The sequence below is a fragment of the Dermacentor silvarum genome, chromosome 1, assembly GCF_013339745.2.
Source record: "Dermacentor silvarum isolate Dsil-2018 chromosome 1, BIME_Dsil_1.4, whole genome shotgun sequence".
Lineage (NCBI taxonomy): Eukaryota > Metazoa > Arthropoda > Arachnida > Ixodida > Ixodidae > Dermacentor > Dermacentor silvarum.
In genome coordinates this window covers 378,336,144-378,356,289 of record NC_051154.1, presented here as the reverse complement: position 1 = coordinate 378,356,289, position 20,146 = coordinate 378,336,144, and the positions used below count along the sequence as shown (strand labels likewise).

The 20,146-nt window shown below is 47.1% G+C and overlaps 1 protein-coding gene across 1 annotated transcript in view; it reads right to left on the bottom strand.

Moving 5' to 3' along the window:
• Positions 1–9,727: 9,727 nt before the first annotated feature.
• Positions 9,728–20,146, bottom strand: part of LOC119437482 (hatching enzyme 1.2) — a 94,176-nt gene continuing 83,757 nt past the window's right edge. Inside the window, exons 5-6 of the mRNA XM_037704493.2 lie at positions 18,299–18,483; positions 9,728–15,178 (exon numbers count right to left, since the gene is read on the bottom strand). Of these exons, the coding sequence (XP_037560421.1) occupies positions 14,928–15,178; positions 18,299–18,483 (436 nt within the window). The 3' untranslated portion in view covers positions 9,728–14,927. The remainder of the gene's footprint in view (positions 15,179–18,298; positions 18,484–20,146) is intronic.

Genomic DNA, 20,146 nt, shown 5'->3' with positions numbered 1-20,146 from the left:
CCCAGCTCAAACATGTCATTACCCCCGTCTGAGAAAGTGATGCAGGAAAGAAACGAGAGGTAGGAAAACGACTTGTGTAGCGTGCTTTCGGGAAAACGTCCGCGTAATGGGCGCACCAAACACAGGGGTCGGCTTGATCCAGGCTGTAACGACTTCAGCGAATGGATAAAGCGCTTGTTTACTCGGGAAATGAGGCGTCTGTCATGCCGTAGAGCAAACGCCCGAATGAACTGATGGAATATGCAATCTTGAGAAAAGCAAGTCAGAAGAATATGGAAAAACGCGGGGTTTCATATCTGTCGCAATAATAGTGGCAATAAAGACGTTGCTTAGGACGCTAGAAAAATATCATGCAACTAAGGGCCAAACAAAGGATGTGTCATGCTACCAAACATGAGTTTTCATAATTGAATCGGGCAAAACTGAGAACCGTGAAGCAGGGCAGGTCTGAATCGAGAAGGACGGCGGTGCTTCAGAAGGCGAACGCAGAAGAAAAAATACGAGCGCTAAATGTTAAGATAAAAAAATGAAATATGTTTTAGCAATACAAGAGAAAAATGAAAAAAAAAAGACAGCACAAATCGTTCAAACTCTTCATCGATCACATCAATGCACTTTATATGCCTTAATGGTCCCCTTACTACTATAAATACGTCCTTTCGGTTGGGTGTGATCAGATGATTACAGTCTCACGAGCATCTGGGCTATTTTTTTATTGCAGTTTGACTTCCGTCGGTGTCTGTCATCGAGTCGAGGCTGCAGGAAAAAAAGATTTTAAAAATTCCCCGCATATCTGCTTGCTTCGCTGCAAATGACGTCGAAAGACGATAGTCTTCTGCCGCCCCTAATACATAACACCCTCTCTTCTCGCCCCTCCCACGCCTCACGCACTACCCTTTCCCTCTCACTCCTCCCATGATGCATGCATTGGAAGTTTTGCTGAATTTTATTCAAGTTTCCCGCGTTCGCCCTGCTCTCGCGCCATCTGTTGGGACCTTTTATTACTGTTGGCTTAAAGCCGGCTATAGAGTCGTGGCTTCAGTCGGCTTGTTTTTAACGCGTAGTGTCTCTTTGACACCATTTTAAAGCGTTGATTTTTCATTGATTAACGTAAAAACCAGTCCAATGTGTATTCTTAATAAATGAACGCTGCGGATCACGGTTATGTACATATATTTTGCCTCAAGTAGGCCTGAGGTTTCTTTTGCGCTGTATAATGTTGACGTGTATGACCCCGTGCCACCAGTGCTAGTATATTGGTTGGTTTTGGCCGGGCGGTTGAATCGAATGACAGACAGACAGACAGACAGACAAAGTTTTTGCGTTTAGGTAGCCCAAGAAAGACTATCGTCTTTAAAATCTCGGAGTGAAGTTGCCGCGGCCGGCAATCTCTTGTGCTCACCAAAAGGACGCCAGAGCCACGCAATCGCGGCCAGAATTGGTTACACCTTTCTGCAGCGCTGGAGGTTACTTAACGTTATGTAAAGTGGAAATTTTGCCGCCAATATTTATGTTGCCTCTCCAATCCCTCCGTAATATATGATTCATGCGAATAAACATGAGCCTCTAGGAAAATGCATGTTGTTAGCCATGAAGCTCAGCAGACCAGCTCAGCATGGAGCGGCAACCAAACCTACCCAAAACGTGGAATATCCTTCGTTGCCTCCTCGATCCGGCCAACAGCAAGAACACACAACAGCACAACTTGCAAAAGATTATTCACACCCATCCGGGCACGGACGCACAAATTGTTCAAGAGCTGATAGACCGCTACGTAGGACCTCAACCTACTACACCCGCTCCAGCATACACTGGCACCGCTAATGACCATCTGGACGCGCCCATACATTCAGCAGAAGTACGTGCAGCCATCCTCGCACTCCGCCCTAACTCGGTTCCGGGACCTGGTGGCATTACTAATAAAATGCTTCGCAACCTAGATGAGGATTCTCTAACAGCCCTCACGGCTTATTTTAACGAGTACTGGCAAACTGGACAACTCCCTCCACAATGGAAAGAAGCCAAAATCATTATGATTCCCAAACCCGGGAAGCGCCTCCTACTCGAAAACCTCCGCCCCATCTCACTTACTTCATGCGTCGGTAAGGTCCTGGAACACGTCATTCTCACACGCTTACACAAACATATGTACGACGACGATCTCTTCCCCAATACTATGGTTGGCTTCCGTGCTAAACTTTCTACTCGGGACATCATGATTCAGCTCAAACACCAAATTATCGATGGCGATAAAAGCTCGAGGCTGGACACCAGAACCATCTTGGGGCTAGACCTAACTAACGCTTTCGATAACGTCACGCATGAGGCCATACTGACCCAACTAGCACAACTCCAGGTTGGACACCGAACATATAACTACATCAAGGATTTCCTGACAGGTCGCACAGCCACCATCACCACCGGAGGGCTGCAGTCGCCAATTATTCACCTTGGCAGCAAAGGTACGCCGCAAGGATCGGTTCTGTCCCCTTTTCTGTTTAATGTGGCCTTGCTCGGATTACCGCCTGCATTAGCTAGCATCCCCAACCTCAAGCATATAGCCTCTACGCGGACGACATCACCCTGTGGGTCACCGGGGGCAGCGACGGGGACATCCAAGACACGCTGCAGCAAGCCATCAACGAGGTTGTTGCATACGTAGAACCACGTGGCCTTGGTTGCTCCCCACAGAAATCGGAGCTCCTTCTATACAGGCCTACGTGGGAAGGTCGACGCTCAGACCCTCATCCCCCCGAGATACAACTCCACGTGCATCAGCAACTCATACCTACAGTGCCTAGCATCCGTATCCTTGGCTTACGCATCCAACAAAACGGCAGAAACACGGAGATGCTCAAGCAATTAGTCATGTACACCAAACCACTCGCCTCATAGCACGCATCGCAAATCGACATCACGGCTTGAAAGAAAACAACCTCATTCGTCTGGTAACCACCTACGCCCTTAGCAGGATCACCTACGTCGCCCCGTACCTTCGCCTCAATGCGACTGACAAGCTCAAACTCAACACCATGATTAAGAGGGCCTATAAGCAAGCCCTACAGCTTCCAATTTCCACATCTAACGAGAAACTGGATGCCCTCGGCCTATTGGGTTATACGCTGAGCTTATTGAAGCTCAGCGTATAACCCAATATGAACGACTCGCCAACTCCACCACGGGCAGACACATTCTGCGCACCCTAGGGATAACCTACACCACCCAATTTGGACCAAAAGTACCCGTCCCTCCAAACATTCGCGCTCAGTTAGTTATATCGCCCATACCTCGTAATATGCACCCAGAACACAATCAGGAGCGACGTGCAGACAGAGCTAAACATCTACAAAAGCGCTACGACCACGCCGCAGATGTAGCCTACGTGGACACCGCGGAATACCCCCACCAGAACGCCATGGCGGTCGCCGTAGTCGCGGGCTCGCAGTACCGCCTCGCCGCGGCCGTATCAATACTCACCACTCAACCCGAAGAAGGAGAGGAAACGGCCATCGCCTTGGCTTATGCCTCTACCAATGCACACTACATCATCAGCGATTCAAAAACGGCCATTCGCAACTACACAAGAGGACTCATAGCACCCCAAGCACAGAAAATACTCTCCGACACTCCCGCCTCAAGGCAACGCCGCGTACAGATCATCTGGGCCCCTGGTCATTCGGGTCTGGCTGGAAACGAAGCCGCCCACGATGCCGCCCGAGCTTTCGCACACCAGTCGCATCATCCGTCTCCTGCGTCTTCCGGTCCTGATGAGCCCTTAGTTCTGAACCGCGGACACGCGCGCGACCGCATGGTCACATTCAGAGAAATCCTCCTCCACTACTGCAGAGAGCGATTACGCTACCCACCAGCACACAAAACACTGAATAAATCACAATCTACCACTTGGCGACTACTTCAGACGCGAACTTTCCCAAACCCCGTGCTATACCACCGAATTTACCCCGATGCATACTCCCCACTCTGCAAAGCCTGCGAGGCCCGCGCTGATCTCGATCACATCATCTGGGCATTCCCGAAAGCTACACCCACCAACACTCACCGCACTAACACTACACACATCATAACTACGGCCGAGCAGTGGGAGACTTTGCTGCTCAGCTTGGACCCAGAAGAGCAGCTCTGGGCCGTCTGGATGGCCGCAGACGCCGCCAGAAACAAGGGCTGGCCGCCGTCTGAGGAAGGGGAAGCCTGGGGGTTAGTCTCCCAGCCCCCGCCGCCCCCAGACCCCATCATGGACAAAATAGTTTTATCTCTCTCTCAGCAGACCAAAACAGAATCACCGTGCCTTTCTAGTAGTAACAGAGGAGGCAGTTGGCGAGGTACTCCCTGAATAAAGAACCCGGCCCAATTCGATAAAAGAATCATCAAAAGTGTAGCTGTCGAATCACACTAGTTTTATTGCTCAGCCAGCGCAATAATAGGGCAGCGCTAGCTTTTGACAAAAAAAAGTAACAGAATTACTTGTAAATTTTTGCGCCTACCAGTGGATCTGTGGGCAAGTAGCGATCACGGCAAGCCTATTTGGATCGCCCGTTAATGATGCCCACCTGGCTGTCCATCGCCATCGATGGGCGTCAAGTGTTTAGATGACTCATTCGCTGTAGGCGGGGCTGCCGTTAATTTTTTCCTGGGTGCTGCTTTTGCGCTTTCCTTACAGTCATTGAAACTTTGTATCGTGGTAGGCGAAACAAATGACACAACGCGGAATGCCTAGATGGTGCAGCGCTCAACCGTGCGGCAACGGCGTCCTCGCATAAGAGACGCCTTGCCATTCGTTACGAAAGAACGAGAAAGCCCGCTGGATATGGATGCCAACTGTGCAGTCATCGGGTATCGGAAGCAGATTGTCTTCGAAGTGTGATTTTGTTTGTTAATTTGATTGTTTTTTATGTGTACTTTACGAAGAAGTATTCCGACCGTGTGCATTTTGTGACAGGTGCGGCACAGTGGTCTTGATCGAGAACGAACGTGGCCTGATCAGGTTCATAGCAATATCATGCAGCATGAAAAGCACGGGATTTCGCCGCGTAGGCAGTTTGGCTGGAGATGAACTCTGTTAGTTTTTGCAGCAGCAAAGGCATATTACGGCAGAGGCACATGCAAGCTCACGTTTCCTGCGTCTGGCGTTTTGGCATAACGCGTACTAACCACAGCTCACCCACGTACAAGCAGGTTCTGCAGAAGTCCACAATTTTTTAAAGCTTTGTTTTATTTCACTTTTGTGCAATATGGTCGGCGGCGCCAATGTACAGGGAAAAATAATTTCAAGATCTGATGGAAACAGTTTGCGAAAGAGAAAACTGTTAAAATCGTAGTGCATTAAAAAAGTCTACACAGGATAGGCTGCTTAAACTCGGGGCGCTATAACGTAAAATGATTCCAAACTGTTTTGATTCCAATTTCTGCAATCAGCCTCCACGATTGGTCAAAAAATTTTCGGCAATACCTTGGCGGGACAAGAAACTCTCGTCCAGCAAGTACGTCGAGCAGCCATGGCCAGTGGAGTCCTGAAAAGAGGAAGCCACCCACTCGTCCTCAAGATCAAAGACCTCGATGGTCTAAATAAATATTTTTTTCTCTCTCTCTCTCTCGGGCCAGTCGCAACTTCGCCTGTCATTCACGCGACTTCACGAAAACGTCGATAGCTCCCCATCTGATATAACGTGTACACACTGATTATGCATGATTAAACCGCACAAAAGAAAAATAATCTTTCCTGATTCGACGCCTTTTCATCATTAGCCCTCTGCTATTGGTCCCATGTTTTCTGGCTGCGCCCACTTCGCCTGTCTGTCATGCGATCTCAAAAAACCGCGAAAACTCACCACGTCAAAGTTACGTGTACGCGAACAAAATGCATTAATATGCCGAACAAAACTGAAAATTTTTCTGAATAGCCACAGACTGCCCCGTTCCGAAAGGAATAGAAGATGGCTGCCCGCCGATCGCTCAGTCCCTCGCTACTCGCACCTGCCGGTGAGCATGTATTTATTTGCGCATGATAAACCTTTTTGCGTGGCAGTAAAATGTTATCGAGCCCTTTCGGCATGCATACCACATCGCTCTGCTAACTCTTCCTTGCTGAGGATCCGTTTTAGCGGCATTGTTATCCTTCCGTTGCACGCCGCCGCGATTTTCGACCAGCCAACGCAAGCTAAGTAAGGCGAAGCGGACCAATCGGAGAAGCCGGCACCAACCTCTTCATGCGGTTATCTATTTTAACTGTGCTGGCTCGGCCCCTTCGAAACCCTCTCCACTAGAGCGTGCTCCTCGCCTCTTGTCAGCCAATTAGATAAGAAAAACCACTCAGTGTAGACAATGTTATTGGTTTTGAAAGCGAACAAAGGTGACCCCCTATAAACGAGGAGAGTGTTTGATTGGGTTCAAACAACGCTGCGGGACACTGCCCGATGCTTGCGTCGGTGGTTACGTAAATTTGACGTCAGGAGTTTGGAATCGAAACTGTTTGGAATCATTTTACGTTATAGGGCCCTTGGAATCCAGAGCAAGAACTCGATAACCGGAGCAACAAGACCATTTCCAATGTCCGAAGTGTCCTACTCCTGCGTCTGTAGTGGACGCGAGTAATTTATTTTGGACAAGCCTGGGAGAGAAACTCGATTTCTCTACTCTGGGCTGTTATAAATCGACCAAGCTAGTTGAGGAGTATAAGCAATAGGGCCAATTTACAATTCATTTCATAAGGCTTTCTTGCGTTATCGGCATAAAATGGGCTTCCATGCCTCCAAATAACTTCATTTCCACATTATGCCCTATGGCGATTCATGCGAATAAACATGAGCCTCTAGGAAAATGCATGTTGTTAGCCATGAAGCTCAGCAGACCAAAACAGAATCACCGTGCCTTTCTAGTAGTAACAGAGGAGGCAGTTCGCGAGGGACTCCCTGAATAAAGAACCCGGCCCAATTCGATAAAAGAATCATCAAAAATGTAGCTGTCCAATCACACTAGTTTTATTTCTGAGCCGGCGCAATAATACCAACGCACCCACCCCTTTACTAACCTCTGCCCTTGCAGCAAGCCCTGATACAGTAGATCGCTTTCTTCCTTAATTTGCTAGCCATTTCACCATCATCTCGCACTTCTTATTCCTCGTACTCCGGACACGCATCGCGCTATTGAAATCACTTCGCAAGGAATTCCAAGTGCATAATAACATCTAGTTTATCTTGATTTATTTTACCAAAAGACGATGTGGAAACCAAAATACGTAAGAATAGAGTCGTGGTACTACGGCTAGCGCAGGGATTCCTTTAGTGTGTGCAGCCTGTCAGCCGCTGACGCGTTGTGTTTTTCAAGACCGTAAGTGCCAGGACAGCGAGAACTGTGACAGCCTACGAGGGTTAATTTCGCTGAATATTGCCTCTTAAGAATTTCTCGCCAAAATACTTCAGCGTTGCTCCCTGCTGTTACCGCGGGTGTGCGGCCTCGTAGGAAGCGTCCCCTGCTGAGACCTTCCGTTTTACCCTGATTAGTGAATGCCACAAGTAAATGTGACTTGAGCTGATGCGGTTACAACATTCAGCCCAGTACAGACCGCAGATGCTTAAGGCCAATTGTGATTTCCCTATTCAAACACATGTAAAACGCAGAAATGCTTTTATGGGACAACTGCCTGGGCTAGTATTTTGCAGCGATGCCTTATGAGTTATTCTATACTAGTCTTATCATCCACCGCTCACGGCCGGCTGATCCCGTTGGTAATGCGAGCGGACCGTCGCTCTGATCACTGACAAAGCGCGATATGCGCGAAAACGCATTAGCACCGGAAAGGCATCGCTACAAAATACCGGCCCTGGACCGATTTGAATGAAATTAAAAGGGCCCTAGCTGAACCACTTTTTATTGGAGTGGATAAAGCCATTTGTGGTGAAAGTATGCTATTTCAGAAATACTTTGCCGCAAAAAAGTACTTCAATGCGTTCAGCAGAAGCTGACTTATTGGCAATCAAACACGGCTTCCGGAGTGCTCCTCTTCCTTCTTCAATGCCTTGCACTGCGAAGGCTACGGCGAGGTGGGGCGTGGCCACAACGTTCCGGCTTGGAAATGTCATAGTGGCGCGCTGTTCAAGTTTCATTTTGGATGTTAACGTACTCGCAGACGCCAAGACTTCCGATTTTGGTGCCGACGACGCGCTAAACGTATTCCAAACGCGGTTGTTCTCAGAGAGCCGCAGTGCGCTCAGCCAGTGGACTCGTGGCGGCACCCCGTGGCGGTCGCGGTGCAGCCGACCACAGCGACCAATAGCAGCCGCGTATTGAAATGTGCTTTATTACGTAATAATGCACACAGAAGAGAGTGAGGGTCATGGCTTCTGTTGAAACGAGTTCGCTCCGCTTGCGAGCTCCACGCACCGCGTACGGTAGCAAAACGTGCGCGAGATGTCCGCAGCAGCGTATGCTACCTGCGGTCTATGTTATTTAAACAAGCTCTAGGGCTGGTTCAGGGCCCCTTTAAGAGAGAAAGATAAGTTCTAGGGACTCCAGGAAGGAGAATTCTGATTTTTGGCTTGGAATGTTTTGCAAAGATTCCCAAGAATGGATAACTTTCAAACAAATTGAATCACGAAGTTAACAAATCTGTAACTCTGCGCCAAAAACAGATATAGTAGGGCCGTTGTTTTGTAGCGATGCCTTATGACTTATTCTATACTAGTCTTATCATCCACCGCTCACGGCCGGATGATCCCGTTGATAACGCGAGCGGACCGTCGCTCTGACCACTGACAAAGCGCGATAAGCGCGAAAAGGCATTATTACCGGAAAGGCATCGCTACAAAACACCGGCCTAGATTTGTAAACTGCATCTGTTACGGCACCCAAAGCAGACAAATTTGGTATATGAATTTACAGCTTAAGTAAAATCATTACGATGTTTACGAGAATTTTGCAAAAGTACTATTTGCAATTTAGTTGCATATTTCAGAGCAGTGTATAATACATCAATTCTGTCCGCTTAAGGTGTATTATCAGGCTCAGTTTACAGAAGTACTGATAGCCTTTTTTATTTGTCAGTTGCAGAGTTGTAGTCGCGATAGTTGAGTTTCTTAAATTTATCAATTTTCATCCATTTTTGTAAAAAAAAAAAAAAAACTGACGGTCCACAACAAAAATTTGCTTTGCACAGTCAGTAGATTTAAACTGTTTCTTTTAAATGCAACAAACTTCATGAAAAATTAGGTGCAGCGGTTGCCGCGAAACACGATTTCTGCATTGCAATATATTTAGATAGCAGCCCCCGGGCTAAAGCTCTTGCTCGTGAATGACGTGAGGGCACTTCCTAATCACACGAAGCGCATAAATTAATCGATGGTTGCATTACCTATGCAAGCATCACACACACACACACGCACACACACACACACGCACGCACGCACGCACACACGCACGCACGCACGCACGCACGCACACACACACACACACACACACACACACACACACACACACACGCACGCACGCAGTCACACACACACTCACACACTCACTCACTCAGCCACCTCCGAAATGGATTCTCAAGTGCAGAATGGCAGGTGACACCGGCATGTGTGTTCGCAGCTTTGCCTTCATAGAAGCAAACAGAACACAAATTTATACGCGCGTACGCATCTTCTATACCTTAGTTCCTTCGATACGCTCGCACAAAGGAAATAAGAAAAAAAAGACCAAGGACCGGCCCAGTAAATGTGATTGTATTTTATTACCATGCTCATGTCAACATGTGGAACTATTACAGTTGTTACAGGATTACAGGATAAGTATTGCACTTTATGCAGCTAGGACAACAGTATTTGTACAAGGGACCTAGGTTTGCGCAAAATTATATATGACTAGAAACAGCACCCTGCAACGGCACTGGAGTGAAGTCGTGCTTCGACAGTTCTTCTGAAACGAAGAGCAATGGTACCCGTCCTGTTTCCTCCCGGTAGCAACAAAGAACGAAAGTCAGTAAAATGAAGATGACGCACTAAAGCCACAAGAGGTCGCCGGCACCATTCCTTCATGTCGGTATCTCCTTACGTATAACTGTTAAAAAAGGAACAATGGTAATAAAAGAAAGTCGCAGGTACAGGCACTTGGGTAAACATTACATAACATCCGTAAAAGTAGGCGTAACATGTAAAAAGCGTTGGAAAAGAAAGCGGATGCGTGTTTGGATAGTTAAATGTTGCCTTTCGCATGTCCTCGAAACACAGCGCGTCCTTTAACATTTGTGTGAGAGTGAACGTTATTTGTCCTCATATAGCAGAACGACGCTTTCCTTACACATCGTGCACATAACTTTTGCAACTAAACACGAAAAACGGGTTGCATAGAAAGTCTACCTTTGTGCCAGTTCACCGTTGAAAGAATTGAAAATGAACAGTACGGCAGGTTTAGAAGCATCTTTTCGAAGGACAAGAAAACAAGTTGCTGTCCGGCGCATACATAAACCTTTTGCGACATGCTTTCTTATGGGCCCGTATTGGAAAAAAAAGTTCTTACGCGCTTGAATTGTTCGTAAGAGAGGACGCCCGCCAATCGTGACAGTACCTACGAATAAATATTTTCTATGTACTACCTCGCAATACTCTATGTACTACCTCGACGAGCAGAATTGAAACACGTTCCTAACAATTTCACAGATGGAACTGAATATTAACTGGCAATGAACTACCTTGTTGTAGGCCTCTCGATAGACCAACCCAGAGCAAGCTCACATCGTAATCTTGGAATACTAGTGCAGCACATACAAGATGAGGAAAATAGAAAGCACATGAACACATAACGCCGCGTCCGTGTGTTCACGTTAGTCCGTGGTTCACGTGCATTCTGTTGTGCTCGTGTTGTATGCGCTACACTGGTATTCCAAGATGACGCAGCAACAAGCGCGCATTTACACACCAGTTCACAGCGTCACTTTTGTCACTCGGGTGGCGTTAGACTTAACGCTCTCATCCTTTCCTTGAAGGTACCCAGCATGCAGTGCCTTCAGAGAGGAATCTGAGGGTGAGTCCTTTACATACGACATAATTGTTAGTGTAGCGCATGGCGAAGAAGAACTTGCCCAAGTAGGCTTTTTGTTCCTGCAGGGTCCATTAATTATTACGCACTACAACATCAATGGCTCTCTGTCTCTTAATTCCTGAAATTATGCTCCAAGCATTTTTATTGTAAAGTTTTAGAGGGACCAAGAAACATAGTGAAGAGCAGTTTTCTAAAACGCCTGCTTCCCAAGAAGAAATGAAGATACAAAACCAAAGCAGCCCTCGATATAGGCCAAGTGTGAGCCAGCCACCTTACTGCTGCTCCAGCTTTCCGGAAGCTTTATTTACTTCGCAAGGAAACAGCCAGGAGAACGCCGTCCTCCGGAATTCTGCTTGAAAGTGTATGCCACGAAGAGTAGGAAAGAAGTTTTATAACCGAGATGGAGTTGGCAAAATCTTGAGGCATGCCCACTAGCGCAAGCCAATTGCCATTCACGGGGGCTCATCGCCCTTTTTCAGGCCTGCTCAGTGATCCTCGGTAGCAACGAACATTTCTGAATGGTTGTATTGCCCCAAATCAATAGCGAATGTCGGTCGTTTATTCGAAGACCAGTCATGAACCGAAATCTCTGCCTGCTGATCAGGAGCGAAGAGGTTCCCGCTATTGAACACCATCTCGCAGTTCGATTCCCAGGCACTGCAGCCACATTTAGATGCAGTGGCATTGCGTAAAACCTTCTCGAGCGATTTCGGCGAGAGTTGGCAAACCCTGTGCTGACGAAACTGATCGAGAGTATTCCAGTCCGGCGTAGTGGCGTAGTGGCGTAGTGGGATTTGCAAATCTACGCCACTGGCGTAGATTTGCAAAGTATACACTTCAACTGTTTTCCCAAGCCTTTGGGGCCGTGAGAAACGTCACGCGTCCAGCGCGTTGCTACACCCTCACCACTGATTCCGCGCATCGTGCCTCCAGAAACCACGAACGTCCGCTTGCCCGCCTGCCCCGACCCTGGCGCACGTGGCCCTCGCTCGCGCTCTCACTCTCTCTTCTTATCCCCTTGCCCCCATCGCCTGTGATGACGATTGATACTTGTGGCGCCATCTACAACTGTGAAGTTGAAACTTCTCTAGGCAGCTGTCGCGCGCGGGAATGTGAAAAAGCAGAAGCTGGGAAAACGCAGCATCCGCGACGTTCTTGTCGTGTACGAAGGCGGCAGGTGCTCGTTAGCCAGTATAATGTACACTGAATGTACTCGGAAAGTGGACAGCGCCGTGCGCACACTTGGGATAAACTTACAAACCGCCTCTATGAAAAATTCTCTAAACCACACTAACTTGTGAATTGATCAAATGGGTAAGCTGCGGAAGACAGGCAAGTCTTTTACTTTGTGTGGTTTATGCTATCTTCGAAGTTTGGCTGATGTGCTTCGTTTCAGTTGATCGATGGGTTTCAACGTCCCAAGTCGATGCGGAGGTTAGTATAGAAGCCATAGTGGAGGGCTCCGGAATAATTCTGACCAGCTCTTGTTCTTCAACCTGCAACTCGCCCAAGTTTCCTTGCTAGTGCAACCAAACCTGCGCAGTATCGCCTCCACCGCCGGGAATGAAAATCCACAACCATGCGCTCACAGACAAACGCCAAAGCCACTGATCCACGGAGGCGGATGAAGAATGGAAAAGAGCATTATAATTCTTTCGGAAAAAGGTGGATCAAACTGGGAAAATTTCGCTAGTTAGTTTGTCTCCTCCATACTCGCGTTGTGTAAATGATTTCGAATTGTCTGGCTTTAAGTAGCAAATAAGCACGTGATACATGGAAGAAAAAGCATTGCAGGACAAAGGGGGAATTTAGACAGTCATGATTGCTCCGCTTCTCCCGAATTATCAGTTTTTTTTTGTTTTTTGTTATAGGCCTAGGTCCTGGAGGGTTAAGATTAATATCGTGGATGTGAGCTCGGGTATGGCCCCACTGGCCGGAGCTACGGACTGTGTCGTTCTTGCTTTCCTGACATAGTTCAGTCGTTATAAAGGTTCGGTTTTGCATAATTAAAACGACAAGGTAATGTTTCTAGCACTTCTCAACGAATAAAAAGTGAAACAATGAAATAAACGAACGAATGATGAAAGAATGAATGAATGACAAAATATTTCCGGAGTTAAATTGGTGGTCCCATAGGTGGCATTAACAGGCAACTTCAATAAGTTTTTTTTTTTATTCTGTTAGCGAACGTTGTATTCGCAGAAAAAGGCTAAGCTTAGGAAATAAATAAGCATTTTGGCAAATGATTTAATGTTTTTATGCAACGTGACACATTAATGAATAATGGATTATTGATTCCCTGTCCTTTTTCCATGTAAGTAAAATCGGAATATTCCATGGAATGTTCGAAATCAGCTGCTTCGTCTAGGTATGACGTCAGCAGCTGACGGAGCCGTACGCCTGGACGTGAGATCCGATGAACTAGTGTTCAACCATTTCTCAGTGTAATACTTATCACACATTTCCCGCATGTTATGACAAGACTCATGGTTGCATTCTTACGGCAAACACGATTGGTTGTACGGAGTGCTCCGGTAGGGGCTACATTAGTTCCGACAGACAGCAACAAAGCTGCATTACGACAGTAAGTGGGCTCTAATCGCGATGAGACCTCTTTAGCATAGCGGATACGTGCTAACAAAGACACACACATGAAAACTTGCCCCATATAATGTAAAGGTTTCCATTCGCATAATTCTATTCCTTTCTTATCATCCACCGTGCGCGGCCTGTCGATCCTGGTGATAACAGTGGTCCCGCTCAGACCACTGACGAATAGCGAAACGGAATATCATTGAAATAGAATCGTTTCATTATCACGGCCCTGGAAGACATCCGCATATAGCAGCTCTGTTGACATCTTGCGAAGCTGTAATGAACAGTAACGCTCTAGAAACGTTCCTGCGATACCTGACTCATCTAGAAATGATACAATGCTACATTTGTAATGATGATATCACTGCCAACGCACTTACGTGGATGGATAAGTGGAATGCAGTCAGTAATTGCAATAACAGCTGTGCGAACCTTGGTTAAAAACATTGTGCTAGAAGATGGCACTCGCTGCTACGGCTTTATAAAGCGGATTACGCCTTCTAGTGTGCGTTTAAGATAGAATGTCTCCCCTAAGCTACAGCTCTCACCGTTGGAGCCCTGATAATGAAACGGTAGTGTTCTTGAAGCGCTCTGAAACGACCAGCAGAAGATATCTTCAGTCCTACACGTCAGAAAGAGCGATGAAGTTCATTCGCACAAGTGCAGAATGCTGAAATGCATGACATGGATTGCTTGCCACATAGCGCTAAGCTTTCCTTATTTAAAAGGAAAACATAGCAAATATTGAAAGGTTACAGCTTGTGCAAGATCTCTAAACCACTTCGGCAAAAACTATCTTCAGCGCAGTACTCACCATGGACATCACTGCGCCCCTACAAGAACGAAGAGCTCAGTAATACCACATTGAGCTTCGTACTTCTCTCTTTAGTGCCCCACATTATATCATGACCTGGCAAAGTTCAAAACTGCCACGGCGATGACCGATATGAAAAGATGCAGAGCGTGTCCACGGTCCATGTCGTTGCTTAGATTGCTGGAGACCTGCGCCTCTTGCCAGGATCACTGGAGCTGCCGAAAACGTGGTGCGTGGGAAGCATCGTTTGTTACGCCCCTTCTGCAAGTTTGCTTAGTGTCCATGAAAAGGCAGTCATTCCGCAGACCAGCTGCTGGAGGGTACGTGAGCACCCCCAGTTCACCCCAAACTTGTGATGCCACTGCAGTTTGTTAAAGGTAGGGCTTTAAAGTACTGCATCGGCCTTGGCAAAGAAAGGGTGAAATCCCTTCGCGTAATTAAAAAAATGTTAATAATCAATCTCATCTAAGGCTCAGGAGAACTCTTTGCCACAGGTGTAGAGCACGTTGAGTTTCCTAATGTCCGTGTCCGTGAGGAAGTTTTCTTTGTAGGCCTTGCCTAGGGTCTCCGGTTGGACTTCCGGCGCCTTGGGCAGCAACGTGGACCCTGACCCAGGTTTACTGAACGCATCATGCGGATAGTGCATGACGGACTCGTAGTCATACGGCTCGCCGAGCGTGTCTGCCTCCGTCTCATTTTTCCGCCAGAAGCTTTCGTTGGAAGCTGCAAGAGTTTGAAAACACGGAAAGCATTTAGAACGGCGGCAAAGCGACATAGTATGTCATGACTTGAAGTTCAGCATTGTGGTGGAGATTCATGCTACTGGAGGAAGGCGTGCAAACTCGGACACATGTGAAGGAACGAAAAGGGCAACGTAAGCGAAGCCTTGAGAGTAAGAAGAAGGGAGTTTTGGGTATATACCTTATATATTTACCGTCTGTCACATAGACTTAACAAAACAGAAAGTCGATACGGGTTCAACGTTGTGTTTATGGCTGACGATAAGCTCGGAAAAATATGCAACACCATAAAGAGGAAGATAAGTTAAACTTCAAAATAGCACGTGGCAGGTGTTACGTACAGGATACCAAAAATTTGCAGAATGCCGTATCGGTGGAACTTATAAAGTTTATTTTAACTGCGGTTGCTTTTCTGTGTGGCAGATAGGGCGTTGCATGAATTAGATATTAATTAACGTTAAATTCTGGGGCTTTCCATGCCAAACCGCGATTTGATTATGAGGCTCTCCGTAGTGGGGACTCCAGATTAATTTCGACCCCCTCTGTTTCCATAACGGGCGCCAATGCACGGTACAGGGGCGTTTTGCATTTCGCCGCCATCATAATGCGGCCGCCGGGGCCGGGATTTGATCCCACGACCTCCTTACGGGTGCGGTTCCTATAACAAATAAGCTAACGAGAACCCCAAGCGCTGGAACACTGATTAAACAGTGGGCTTCTCCGGTAATTCGCGAAATAGCGGAGTTTGCATGAATAATAGACATTTTAGCAAAGCGTCGCTTACGCCCCGCTCTGCTCCCATTTCCCGCGCTTAGGTGGCTGCAGAGAACTGTATTTCATTTCGCGTTTTTTTTTTAACTAGCCTTTCTACTAGAGATGTCAACGACACGCAGTCAGCTTGGTTAGGGCGGATCAATTGCCGGCCTCGACCACCAGGCTAAACCTGCTTGTTGCTACAACCAATCTCAACCCCCCCCCCCCCCTCTAATGCATAAAAAAAAGTTGAAGTGGAATTTCATTGCAACATTAGTACACATGAAAACAAGTGAAATATAAATGCGTAGTCGGAGGTGCCAAAGTAAAAACTGTCGGGGGGGGGGGGGGGGGCTCCTAGCATGAAACAAATGGGGGTTAGTGCAATTGTGGCAACAGATATAGGCGACATCATGCAAAGACATAAAGAAAGCTACATTGGCTTCATGGAGCTCTTCGTAAATGTAATACTGCGTTCTCCCGTTAGGTGAGCCTATGTGCACCCTTTGCAAGTGAGTACACAAGCTCATGCCACCGTAAAATGCCTTACGAGTTTGTGGTGACTGTCGCCTCCACACTTGTCACGCTACTCTTGAGAAATCGTGACGTCCGCTCGCAACAAACAGCAAATCTCCTTGAGATTTTGATTACTATACTTCAACAAAAAATGACCACAGAAACACTTGACATGCTTGGAGGAGACAGTCAGCCGTACACGTGGTTTTCAGTGTTTTGGGAGAGCCCAAGATGTTAATTGTGCGTTAAAGACCGTCTTCATTTCCGCCAGCCTTCAACCAGTCGTTCCTATGAGATTGTCGAAAAGGTTAGACAAAAAATCAACGAGAGTCGTCGCTACGCAAGTGACAAGACTTCAGAAGCTGCTGGTATGAGGTGGAGCTCTTGTGAGTGAATTTTGAGTGTGGACAGTGGACATGGGCATGAGACTCGTTGCCGCGAAGTTTGTTCGCAGTCTGCTCACAAAGGGCAAAAAGAAAAAAAAAAAAAAAAACAAAGAAAACTAAGAACATTTGTTTGATTTCGCTCGAGCATTTGAAAAATCACATGGTAATGACCATAACCTTTTGCAGATCATCACCAGCGAATAAAGCTGGTGATATATGGGCATAACCCCAAACCCAAACTAGTTTCAAGCCAATTGCAGACCTCCCAAAAAGTGCGACAAGTGCACTCGTGTGACGGGGATCTTTAATAAAGAAAATCAGGTAAAGGAAGGAAACTTGCCACTGTGCACGAGGTGAAGACAACGTCGCAGGGGCCACTCCTCAGCATTGCTTGAGCAGTTAGCGTTTTGAACGGTTGGAGAAAAGGTTTGACAAGTGTATTGACTCCGATGGAAATTTTTTGAAGGGAACTAGGTGCTCTGATCTTAAATGAAAACAATGGTTTGTTTTTGCAGTCAGTCCGTTTTTTTTCGGGGGTGGGGGAGGGAAGGAGATGGAGCCTCCACGTTCGTAAAACTACAAATAACCAAGTAGGCGCAGTCTCGCGCTCCACTGAATTCGCTTCATAGCGTAGCGTGGATAGCGTTCTACGTTCCACTGCTGGTATATGAACGCTGTGCGCACATGCAGTAGTGCTCCCGCTGAGCGGCTCTGTGCAAATTTGTTAGGATAAACCGGCCTAAGCGGACAGGACCGCAAACGCTCAGCAAATAAAAATGTGTCATGACTTTGAACATCTAAGCTCGCGGTCTTTAGCGGCGCTAATTGTTTAGGTCTCCAATTCCTCAAGCGGTTCAACTTTATTTTACGGCATTTGTAGCAACGGCGTTGACAGATCAAAAAATTGCCCGCCAATCCACCCTGTGAAGGTGGTTGGAAAGCGAAGCTTTTTACGCCACCCTCACGGTGACTGCGGCGCATTTGATATTTGTTCTTTCCGCCGAGCCTTATATTCAGGCTCTTCTTCTGCCGTCTTTGCTTTCCGTGGTCTACCCATAGTGGGGTAGTCTAGAAAATGAACCGAAGCAGTTACTAGGCTGGAAGGGTTTCGAATGACGTCAACCCTCTTTCAAGCAGCTGAATAAGCTTTGCAACAGCTGCAATGTAATCTTACGGACCGCACCGAGCCTGTTTCCGTTGTTTGCCCGCAGCCCTTATCATCCATCATGTTGGCTCACCACTTTGAAGCTTCTTTTTGTGGTTTTTCTTGCGAAAACGAGTGCTTAGTTGTACGCTGAATGCCTGAATTCAAGTAAGCTATACTGCTATACCTGCAATTGTTAGCGGTTCGTCGGGATCGTTTTTTGATTACAACGACGGACACGACAGGACCCTTGGCTGGTAGAGGTACAAAGCTTCGCTTTAATAAAAGAACTCAGCCCACTCACCCTTAATGATGTTTTCCCACACTATGCGGACGTACTCGTCCCTGTCGGGCCGGCTGTGCTCGTGGAAGAAGCCGAGTGCGTGCAAGAACTCGTGCGCCACCTGACCCAATTCCATGCATAAGCTCGGGTCTAGCGCCACCGTCTGTTCGCCACCCTGCATGCCCACGTTCGAAGCGCAGCGTCCCCTGCGTCAGAGCAAAGAGTCATGGACACACCACGAGAACAGTCATTTCACGGCTCAGAAGCAGCGCCTTACAGAACGTCTTCGAGTTTCACGCGGGCAGATTAGGGGCCCCGAACGGCGCCTTCTCGATAGCAGAAAATTAAATTAAATTGTGCGGTTTGACGTCCAGAGGCTGTACAGTTGGCTATGAGGAACTGGAGGGCCCTTGAATAACTTTTGCCACCTGTGGTTCTTTCACGTGCACCCAAGGCATGTGCCAGTATACAAGCGTCTTTGAATTCCGGCACCACCGGAATGCGATCCGTCGCGGTGGGGATCGCACCCGCGTCCTCGTGCTCAGCAGCAGAACGCCATTGCCCCTTAAACACCGTCACGGTTGGTAGCAGAAGGCCTAGCCACTTTCAGCCGTGACGTACCGCAGCGAATAAATACAACATTACAGACAGAATAAATTGCTTTGACTATCGTAAATAGTTTATACTTGCCTATTGCTGCGATGCAATCTTATTCTGAATATAGCGATAAGAATGCTTCACAGTTTAATAATTATGGACTGGTAATTGCCCGGCAAACTACATTTGCTGTTAACGTGAAACAATTATAAAAGTGTTTTAGCATGTCCGTAATCGTAGTAACCCCCATAGAATACAAGATTACAGGAGATGTCAATTGTAGCATCAACCTAGGTAGCGGCGCTCCTTGGCCACATCTGGTCGTTGCGACAATAAACTCCAATAATCATCATCATCAACGCTGGCAGCGACATTTCGTGACAATTTGTCCAACCACGACGCGTTAGACACGATTTCATGTTGCATGGGTGTTCTTGTAGAATAAGAATGAAGAAAAGGCTGCAAATTAAGGTGGCGTTCGCTGCGGAATCCTTTCACCAACAGCTAAGTATAATGAACTTGGCAACTACAATAGTAGCTCATGCCCGCTCTGCTTAAAATCTTCGGTCTTCTCTTCGGTAACCGGGCATTCCGAAAAGGGCAATGCGTTTACGGACAAGCTAAAACTCCCTACTAGCTTTCACGAAACGTTCAGAGCCAAGCACGCAACACAACTGAACCAAAATGAACTAGAAAGAGCCGCATAATGCTTTCTCACGCTAGCCATTCCAAATCTTTGAAACGTCAGTTGCCCGGCGTTTAGTATGAAATTCTGTCACATAACAATAATTGCCATCAAAATGTGCGCATATCCTTTATTTAATGTTGTGTGGCCTCTACTCCTGTCGGCAATACTATCTGATACAGACGCGTATGTGTTTGACAGAAAAGCATTGATGATCATTGCGGTCGTCTGTCGAAATATATATAGTATAAAAGTCATACAATTTTTAAGAAGTGTGCTCTCAAAGCGTAGTCATCGTAGTTATTTGGCCACACTGACTCCTGGCGATGGATGCGCCTGCCAGAACGTGCTCTCCAGCCTTGCAACTGCTTGAATGGCGATACGACATACGTACTGCGGGAAATAAATGATGCACCGCACCACTCGACAGACAGTTCAGCGAGTGATGTCTCCTAGCAGCGTGGAATTTTTCACTATATCTCCGTTCGGTACAGGTTTTGCGTGCCATGCGAGTAAAATATATCGATCCACAACACCTATCGGCCATCGCGAAATGTTAACAAATCGTTCCGCAGAGCAATATTACG